This window comes from Mytilus edulis, chromosome 1 (genome assembly GCF_963676685.1).
Source record: "Mytilus edulis chromosome 1, xbMytEdul2.2, whole genome shotgun sequence".
Taxonomy (NCBI): domain Eukaryota; kingdom Metazoa; phylum Mollusca; class Bivalvia; order Mytilida; family Mytilidae; genus Mytilus; species Mytilus edulis.
Genome location: NC_092344.1, coordinates 97,325,838 through 97,337,196, shown reverse-complemented (window position 1 = coordinate 97,337,196; position 11,359 = coordinate 97,325,838). Strand labels below are relative to the sequence as shown.

At 31.5% G+C, this 11,359-nt stretch overlaps 1 protein-coding gene across 2 annotated transcripts in view; it reads left to right on the top strand.

Annotated features, from left to right (window-relative positions):
* The first annotated feature begins 2,227 nt into the window (after nt 1-2,227).
* Nucleotides 2,228-11,359, top strand: part of LOC139496211 (uncharacterized) — a 33,152-nt gene continuing 24,020 nt past the window's right edge. For both annotated transcript variants that reach the window (XM_071284691.1, XM_071284697.1), the window contains exon 1: nt 2,228-2,378. In XM_071284691.1, coding sequence (XP_071140792.1) covers nt 2,364-2,378 — 15 coding nt within the window. In that variant the 5' untranslated portion in view covers nt 2,228-2,363. The remainder of the gene's footprint in view (nt 2,379-11,359) is intronic.

Sequence of the window (11,359 nt, the reverse complement as noted above, 5' to 3'; positions counted from 1 at the left end):
GTAATAACAGAGCTTTTGTTTAATTTCTTTAAATATTTTGAACAATTGGATATTAGTCCATGCTTACTCTTCATTATTTTTTAAATGGATACTTGTAACATATTGTATTTGCTCATTTTAAAAAGATGACGTTTTGATGACGTCGCATGGCGACGTTTCAGTACATTTTGCTTTTTCAGTAAATACTTCATCTGTTGATAGATACTGTGAATGTTTTGTGCATATCTAAATAGTTTTACCTATGTTGAAAGATGTGCTTAGTATCAAATCATAAAAAAACAAATTGTTTAGTCTCTAGAAAATCTTGTAAGATTTTCGCTGCTAGTTTTGCTAAATAGGTGCAATTTGGGTACTCGGTGCAATTTGGGTACCGTTACGTTAGAGATAAACTGTAAGCAGCAATAATGTTCAGCAAAGTAAGATCTACAAATCCCTTAAGGAGTTATTGCCCTTTATAGTCTTTTTTACCAATTTTTCGTAAATTTTTGTAATCTTTTACAAAAATCTTCTCCTCTATAACTACTTGGCCAAATTTAACAAAACTTGGCCGCAATCATCATTTGAGTATCTAGTTTAAAAAATGTGTGGAGTGACCCGGCCAACCAAATAATATGGCTGCCATGGCTAAGAATAGAACATAAGAGTAAAATGTAGATTTTGGTTTATAACTCTGTAACCAAATCATTTAGAGCAAATCTGACAGGGTTAAATTGTTTATCAAGTCAAGATCTGTCTGCCCTTAAATTTTAGTTGAATCAAACAAATGGTTGTTGGATTGCTGACCCTGAATTTTGTAATTTTAAGGAAATTTTACCGTGTATGGTTATCATCTTGATTATTTTTATAGATAGAGATAAACTGTAAACAGCAATAATGTTCAGCAAAATAAGCTCTACAAATAAGTCAAATGACCAAAATTGTCAGTTGAGCCCTTTAAGAGTTATTGTCCTTTATAGTAAATTTTTAACAATTTTCATAAATTTTGTAAATTTTTGTAAATTTCTACAAAATAATTTCCTCTATACTGATGGGCCAAGTTCATTATAGATAGAGATAATTGAAAGTAGTAAGAACTTTCAGTAAATTAAGAACTTCAAACACATCACCATCATCGAAACACAATTTTGCCATGAATCCATCTGTGTACTTTGTTTATATACACATAGACCAGTGATTTTTTTTTTTTTTTTTTTTTTTTACATAAGTTAGGAAGGAACAAAATGCACCTGCAAACATCACAAAACCGACGTGTACTGACAAGGTTCATGACTTACATGCACATGCAGACATGAAACATGTTAAATCAATACTGTACTTAAGATCTAATCAATATAACCCAAAATATATTTAGGAAATGCCGTAAAATATTTTTTAAGACATCAAAAAGTTTATCTCCATGTTAAATCTTGTATATGACATTAACGATTATGCTAACATTAATGAGGTCATTAATTTAGATGCATCGCTTTATATTAGATACCTGTAGTTGTTTTGTAACAAAGTAAACGAAAATAAAATTGTATACATTTATGTGACGAAGACTTTTCATGGATTTTTCTTCATCAGAAATGCTCATACCATAACATTTGAAATACCAAAGGTAAAACTATCGTTACATTATTGCAGATCATACGGGACTTACTTTTTAAACCCTGTGCACATATTTGATTTTTCTACACATTAGAATCTGTGATTTTCTTTCCTCTCTCGAAGAAGATATGGAATATTTCTGTCATTTACTTTTGGTTATGGGATAGTTTGTCAAGGAATCGGTAAAGAAATACATTTGATAATATGCACAGGTCTGAATTGTCTTTCTCAAGAGCACCTAAAATGATAGTTTCATCTATAGTGTTTGTGTTTATATTTCATTCTTGTTTTACGGAGAAAATGTGTTTAATTGGGCAAATAGATGTGAAGTCAAAAATGTCCAATCATAATTATTACACGAACAGTTAATTCTTCGGTCATTCAGAATTGTTTGCTTCAAAAGAGTTAATGCGAACAGATTTCCTGCATAAAAGTTTCTTATTTTTTATTAAACATATTTTTTTTTATGTAAACTGACACAAAATCGACTCCTTTCGTCAAAACTGTATATGATAGTTGCAACATAACAAATGTCTTTTAAATACACTGTACAATCCAGAGCTATTGTACCGTAATATTTCCGTTATTGTTTTGTTTTCTTTCTTTTTAATTTTTAAAAGAGAAGATAACGTGAAAACTGATTGAATAAGAGGGTCGTTATCACATCTGTATATATATCACTACATACTATATAGGTAGATAATGCACTTTGTTCAGTTCAGGGTTCATATCAACGTTCCCCTCTTTCCACCTTTTATTGAATGATTCACTGAATGATAACAATGGGGGTAAGTAGTATACCTTATATATTATTATTTATATACATAAGTAATTATTATATTGCATACGTTATATGTTTTATTGTTTTGGCTTTTCGTGTAGTCTTCTAATGTAGACTAAGTTCTCTTAATGTTTGGTTTCAACATAGCTTGTTTGGCGGAGAGTGAAAGTTACATTGTAAAAATGTGCGCCGCTAAAAAATATATAACTGCCATGAACACAATGTTTAACAAAAACCAACCAAAGTTATTGCGTGCTTACAGTTTTAGTTTTGAACTCTTTAAAATTCAATGGTTTTAATTGAAATTAGTAAAACTATTTTTTCTAACAAAAGGCAGTATTACCCTGGTAGGAGCTCAGTTTTTTTACTTTCAATGCAATGCTGTATATATATAGTTACATGTATGTAAAGTTCCAGTATTGTTCACCAGTTTTACATGAAAAGTTGTTCGTATAAATAAAAAGAAATTGTTTTTAAAGTTACCTTTTTGTTTTAAATCACCAACTTATTTGCTCATACCTGTTTATTACAAAGTGATCTCATTTATTGCTCTTTTTTTACATTTTTTTTTATTTTTAAAGATTTCAAAATAATGGTCGTAATTTGTTAAATTCGGCAGTCAGAAAAAGATCATAGAAATGTAATGTTGTCAAACAAACAAATACTCCCCCAGTCATGGCAATACACACCAGTTCCATGCATTTTAACACGCAGACAATTTTAATAGGCTACAAATTCTAAATGATTTTATTAAAGTTTGCACCGAACGCCATCCGAAACGAAAACGAAACAGTATATACTTAAAAGACAATATACTGTCACAAATTTGTAAAAATACGACAGACATGAAACAATGACACTGAACCACTGAACTACATGCTTCTGCCTTGAGAAAATCACATAAAAAATGTGGCGGAATTAGTCATATTTATGAGCGCTCAACCCTCACCCTTACCTGGGACAGTGGTGTAACAGCACAACATAGGAACAAATAATCAGTTGAAAAAGACTTAACTCATCAGATCGATACAAACAAAAACATCAAACAGAAACATAGACCGGACATGGCAGGGTATATATCCATCCTTCATTCCTAACAACAAAAAAGACACTTTTTACAGATCTAAGAGTACTCGTAGTTAGTGACAAAAATGCTTTTGGTGTCTATTTTGCAGACAACGTTTTCCTCTTACATAGTTTGACTTCCTATAGACGTTTGATTGTCCACCATTTTAATTTCTAAATATATGCTGATGCTTTGCTCAAATATAGAAGTTTTGAGCTATCATAAAGCATTTTAATCTGGCTATAAAACATAAATAATGTTGTAACAGTCTTAAAAAAAAAGAGATTGTTTCAGAAAAGAATGAGCGACTTTTTGAAAATGGCACTAGTGTGGAATAAATTCTTGACGATTAAACCTTCCACTTCGAGATTTAATAGTTATCAAAGGTACACACAAAATGGAAAAGTTTGATGATACCAAAGTCAATAACTATTAAAGTAACAAAGTATCTTTAAAAGGTCATAACATTTGAATGTGGAAAATGTCCCATCTGTAATGTAATCCATTGGGATTGTTTTCAAATCCACCCCACTGTGTTTAATTCCTGCCTAACACTTTATAATGGATTCGACAATATGTCCAAGATAACCATGGACAACATTTTTTAAATGATCACTTACATATGATGTTTAAACTGGTGAAAATTAAAAAGATATCCTGTTTAAACTGGTGTAAAGATAATTATTTAAGATAATCATTTTAAATGGTGTATTCATTATCAGCCATCTTTTTCATTTTTATTTTTACATGTTCAACGTTAAAAACTTTCACAAACTATGACAAAAATACTGTATTGAATATTGGTCTTTTCCATATGAAACAATACTAAAATCACCATTTACAAATTTGTAGTGAAGTCATTTTGGTCTATATATCATAAGGAGCCTTGCTTTTCAGTTCATCTTTTATCATCTTTTTCGAGGTGTTTTTGTCCCATTTGTTAAGACTGACGCTCTATTCTTACAAAGCTGGAACCGGGCCTATATAGTTTATTTCAGGTTCTAATCCTGTATGTTGTGGAAAATATTTACAATCCTTAATTCCCTTTAAGAATAAGTATATATTCTATGTTTCCAATTGTATCAAAGTTAAGTTTCAAGTTCATCATTTTAATTCAAATAATCCTTTTCCATGTGAACCAACTGTGTTCCTCTTCTTGTCGACCTGTTTCTTTATTAATATGAGGCTGACTTCATACAGGAACTTCTAAAGAAGAGAAAAGAAGTTAGCAGTTTCCTTTCATTTCACTTTCCGCTATATAGATAATGTTTTCTCACTAAATAATTCAGAATTTGGTGACTATGTTGAATGCATCTATTCCAACGAACGATAAAACAAAAACAGTTAAGTCTGCCTCATATCTTGACTCAGAAATCTGATGTTCAGTGGTTTTCGTCTGTTTATGCGGTTCATAAGTGTTTCTCGTTTCTCGTTTTTATATAGATTAGATCGTTGGTTTCCCGTTTGAATGTTTTTAAACTAGTAATTTTGGGGCCCTTTATAGCTTTCTGTTCGGTGTTAGCCTAGACTCCGTGTTGAAGGCCGTACCTTGACCTATAATGGTTTACTTTTATAAATTGTTACTTGGATGGAGAGTTGTCTTATTGGCACTCATACCACATCTTCCTATATCTATTTACACCTAGAAATTGACAATGAGGGTCGGTTAAGAACAAAACTTTACGACAAAGAAGATGATGTCAGCCTCTAAATTGTAACCTTTACATTTCTATGTAGCACATTCCAGCAGCGCCTGTATACGGGTTATCCCAGTTGATACGATATTCCAGTGCTTGTATTTCTGATCATGATTTCCTTGATAAAGGGTTGCTGCTCACAAGGATGCTTATGCTTTAAACAAAGAGTTCAAAGTGTTGTGTTTTGTGAACTTTTCTAATTCGGCATGGAGCTGTCAGTTTATTTTTCGGTTATGCGTTTGAATGTCCGTTTGGTTTCTTTCGCCCCTCTTTTTCTGACGATCTTTTAACATGTTTAAATTCTGATAAAAATTCTCGAACACAAATTGTTTCGTACATGCAACCGATACAAAAAGATGCCTGGTACAACTTGACCCGTTAATTTCGCCCACGTAAGGTACCCTTTACAATATGGGCTATCTGTACATGAACATATAAATGTTCATATGTGTACCAGTATGTCTGAGTAGGTATTGTAGATAGCGATAATCGTAATCGGCTGTGTACACTACTAGAGTAATGAAATCATATCTGTTCTTACATTATTTTATATATCTATTTATCAAGTACACTGCACAACAATTATATCTATTTTGTAGGTTATCTTTTACTAATAATGCATTGATAATGAACGATTGTCATATGTAATCAATGCATATCTTACTTAAAGGTGGTCAAGTGATACCTCGGTTGATCTTTTTATTCTTTGGTAGGTTGTTGTCTCTTTGACACATTCCCCATTTTTATTCTTAATTTTCAGTTATAAGATAATATAACTTGATGAGATGTTTTTCTGTGTGACGTTAAAATATATTTTTGTTGATTAAACTCCAATGAATAACTATATCTACCCTACACGATGAACAAGTTAGTTTGACAGCTGTCAAGCGTCAAACCTAAAAGATTTGGTTAATTTAAAGCGACTTTGAATTTGCCTTCAGTAGTATTGATGTCTTGTTTGCCACTCGAAGACATAGTTGAGTGGAGCGATAACTGATGATGGTAAAAATAATTGTCAGTGTATTTTCTAAATGGTAATGGTTTAGTCATTTCTGCTTAACGAAACGGACTCAAGTGTCATGCGCAAATACACAGAGAAAACTAAGTGCAAGAAATGGAGATAATCAAAAAGAAAAAAAAACAATGATTCGTTTAAGAAATATAAAAAATAAATAAATCTGTAGATCATAAATTCGGTATACTGACAAGTATGTCCCCTGGCTATGCTTCTTTGATAAATTAGTCCATGTTCCATGGTATGCCAGACTGAATTATAAGTATATGCACATACTACCGTACGGTGACACATATTTGTTGAATTGTCATTTGGTCTCTTGTGAACAGTTGGTAGAGAGTTGTCTCATTGGCAATCATACCACATCTTCATTTTTATAATTAATTACTAATTATTGACTCATTTGAAAATCTGTCTAGGACTTCAAGTAATGGCTGTAATACTATGTACATATACTTAATTACCTAGGAAACAAAGTTCAGCGGACACATTTTACGGTATTGGACAGATTTTGATTCTAAATTAAAATCCCTTGTGAGAATCAACCCAGATAAGTTGTAATAATTAGAATCATATTCAAAACAGTGTGGCTGTGGTCATTGATTGACGACCTAAATTATCCCATTGACTGGGACAGATAATGTGAACGTTTGTCTGTAACGACCACTGCTCACTATGTACTTGTAAAAGACACTTAAACTGTGGGGTCACAAAAGGTTCTCAACACCTAAATAAAGTAATTAGAAAAAATAATCAGGAATAACACGATGTTATGATTTATATCAATAATATAAATCAAAACATAATGTTATTCCTGATTAATTTTTCGAATTATTTTAATATTAAAGGCGTTAAGATCCTTTGGTGACCCCACAGTTTAAATTCTATAATAAGTTAGTAGTGAGCAGTGGTCGTTACAGACAAACGTTCACCTAATATGTCCCAGTCAATGGGATAATTTAGGTCGTCAATCAATGGCCACAGCCACACTGTTTTGAATATGATTCTAAATGATGTAATGGGAAAGACTGTTAAACTACAACAAATCTGATTTATAAAAAAACTTTTATCCCTTTTTATAACACTACCTTGTGTCATATAATTAATGTCTGTTCTCGGTTTATAATTTTTAATATTCATTTGGTAATTTTATAATTTAATTCCGACGAGACCGTGAAACATTTCAGAGGGGGGCAAGGGGGGTCCCAATAACAGCAAAACAGCAAATTGATTTGGCTTATAACAGATAACAAGGAATTAAAATGGATAAAAACAGATAACAGTGAATGAAATATTAAAATAAGTCGGGTCCTTGACAAATCCAGTATTTCTTATTACGGGTACAATCCTTTGTAATGAATTCCATTTTCGATGAACATGGTTTTCAGAATTATGTAATTATCTAGATATGTATTTGGTATATTCTTGTCCGTCCGTAACCAACATGTCGGACATTAACTCAAACATTCTTTAACCAATTTACATAAAAATTTTGGAAATTGTTTATATCTATTGACGTGAGCTCCCTATTGTTTTTTTTTGTAAATTTTAGATTTTAAGTTTCTGAGTAATGGGGTTTGATTCAATAAAAATGGTGTTTTTTCCAGTTTTCTGATAATACCTCAAAAATCCTTTCACAAATTTGCAAGGAATTTTGGTGAATTGTTTATATCTATTGACATGAGCTCCCTTTCAATTTTTATAAATTTTAGATTTTACGTTTCCGTGTTAAGGATTTTTATTAATTTTAAAAAGGGAGGATTTTCTAGTTTTTGGACATTAACACAACAGCAGTTCTCATGAAACTTTGCTGAATAGTTTATGTCTATTGCTGTAAGCGCCCTTTCAATTTTTTTTATTTCCGTTTTAATGTTATTCAGTTAAGGGGTTTATTCATTAAAAAAGATAGTATTTTCCAGTTTTCGGACAATAACTCAAAAATGTTCTCTGCAGTTCTCATGAAACTTTGATGTATTGTTTATATGCATGATATATATTGACTGATTTTTATAAATATCTGATATGACATTGAGAAGTTATCGAATATTTCAAAAAGGTGACGGGCGTATCATGCACTCATGGCGTAGCTGTTTATTTGTTATGGAATACTTTTTTCAGCATTTATTTTTGTACAAATATCGAAACTCACACATGTTTGTAATTTAAATAATGTGTAATAAAAGTGAGAATGGAAATGGGGAATACGTCAAAGAGACAAAAATTATATCTATTAAAAATTCAAGTAGGTCCAATTGACATAGTTCTTGTGTTTGTTGCTATTAAAAAATGACCTAAAAGAGTTTGAATATATATATAAATAAAGCATAAAGCATAAAAGATTTATTTAAAGTCGGTTATACATATAACAATACAACATAAGCTCTGTAGAGCTTTTATCCGACATACATATAAGACAAGCACAATACATAAAACACATAAAACATGCAAAATAAATAATGTTATCAAGCACAACAATTAATTAGCACAATTAAAGCATATAAGCAAACATAAAATGCAGATAAACTAACATTCATGCAATAGCAATTATAAAGCACTAAAAGTAATTCAAGCATTAAGAACACATATAAAAAAAATTATGCCAAATAATTTAAAAGCCAGAGTATACATGATAAATAAATAAACTGATCTACAGCTCACTGAGATCTGCAGGAGGAACACTGACACGAACTGCCCTCCCAATTACCAACCAAACTTTTAAACTGACCCAATGGCATTTCGTCCCTCATTTTATTTGGCAGTTCGTTCCAGAGTTTGGCTCCTGCATATCTAAATGAGTGTAGCCCATGGGTAGTTGTCCTTACCCTGGGAACATCTGCTATGTTGTTATTTCTAAAAGAGTAATTACATTTTTTAATTTCAATAAGTTCATGTAGATATAATGGACATTGTTTATTAATAATTTTATATACCTCTATTGCTATCATTCTAATTCTTCTGATTTCTAAGCTTGGTAATTTTGATTTAATTAATAGTTGTTCATAGGTACTACAATAGTCTTCATATATAAATCTCAGGGCACGCTCCTGTATTTTCTCTATTTTTCTGGTGTTACACTCACCACAGAAGTGCCATATTACAGGACAATAATTAAAATTTGACATTATGAATGAATAATATATAGTAAGTCTACCTAATTTTGTTAAATTTTTACCAATAAGTTTAAGTACATGTAATTGTCTTGATGCCTTTTTACAAATATTGGAAATATGGGCATCAAACTTAAGTTGATAATCAATTGTTACACCCAATAATTTTACTTCTTTTTCACAATGTATAATATTACCATCTAAATTAAATGAAATGTTTTTATTTTCAGTTTTCTTGCCTATGGCTATTGCCTGAAATTTGTCAGGGTTGGCCTTCATATGATTTAGACTGAACCAATTTATTAGCTCTAAGCTTTCTTTTTCTAAAATATTTACCACAGTGTCTATATCAGAGTGTGAATATGATAAAGTATTGTCATCTGCATAATTATACAATGAACTGTTTGAAACAAAATGAAAAATGTCATTCAAGAAAATGTTAAAAAGTACAGGTCCTAATATAGAGCCTTGCGGCACACCTTTATATATATCTTTCCAGGTACTAATATCTATACCAACTTTTACACATTGTTTTCTTTTACTTAAATAGCTGTCTATTAAGCTTAAAGCTGTTTCCGATAACCCATATGCCTTTAGTTTTAAAATTAGCAAATCATGAGGAAGGCAATCAAAGGCTTTCGAGAGGTCCATCAACACAGCAGCAATATATTGATTATCATCAATAGCCTTCTTCCAATCCTCAATGATTTTCAAAAGTGCTGTCTGGCAGCCGTATCCTGCTCTAAAGGCAGACAAATATGGGTGAAATATATTTTGAAAAAAATCAACTAGCTGCTTGAAGATGGCTCTCTCGAAAAACTTTGATACAACAGGTAAAATACTGACTGGCCTATAGTTGCCAACTTCCAGTTGACTATTCTTCTTGTGAAGTGGCACCACTTGAGCCTCTTTAAGTTTGTCTGGAAATACAGAGTGCTCGATAGATTTGTATTCGCATTCTGACTTTTTTAAATGCCCATTTAATGAAGTGTGTGAATTTTTCTGAATAAGACTATGAGGCAAAGTTGTATATAGGGTAGAAAAATCAAAAGCACCAATTATAAGCATGCAATTTATCAAGTAGGACAAATTTTGACACTCCAAAAGTAATTTATTCCACTATTTTCAAAGGCCTTATTTGAACAAATTTTTATCAGGTTTTTGATTGTACCAAGTCTACTAGTAAGTAGAATACATAGTTCAATAGGGGAACTGTGGCTTGAAGTTGAAATACATCTTTAATTGTAATGAGTTATGTGCAGTTTCGGAACCTAGTACATGGTGGGAACTTTTATTGTACAATGTAGTTGGTTCTGCTTTGAAAAGAGCTGAGTCTATGTACCATATAATATAAAAGCTTTTACGAAGGATAATCGTAAGATATAATGGAATTGTCCTGGACCTCACTTTTGTGATGGCCATTGGGTATATGTTAATGGAATCCTTCTCCAAATACGGGACCAACATATTAGTAGTGATAGACTCCAATGTCCAATGATCTTCAATTTCTACCGAATTTTGGCTGTCTAAAAAATGTTAACATCCAATTTTCAATAACAGTTAACAGCAAATACATTATCACAATAACAGATAACAAAAAAACTAAAAACCCAATAACAGCTAACAAAGAATAAGACAATAACAGCTAACAGCAAATATATTTTCAAAATAACAGATAACAAAGAATTAAAATGCCCCATAACAGCATAACAGCTACCCCCCCCCCCCCCCCCCCCCCCCCTCATTTCAGATGTCAGATTTACATGTCTCTTCCTTCGTGTGAATGTCCAGTGCAAAACTTTCAATGTAGAATTATAATAGACGTGTATCTGTTTTTGGTTGTACGTTGTTTAATGACAGTTTAATTATGAATTTAATCTTCCACCGTATTATAAACAGACAACGTGCAGTTTTTGAATTAACGGGTCCATTCAGTTACGCTTCCGTCATTGTTCTGTTAATTAGTATTGAGACTTCCGGTCGTATTTAATGTGAAGGAAAGCATTAAGATAATTATTTTATGCACAGATCTTGCTTTAGCAATCGGGATTTATCTTGGAGATACTGTTACTTTATATGAAATATATTCTTAACACCGTGCTA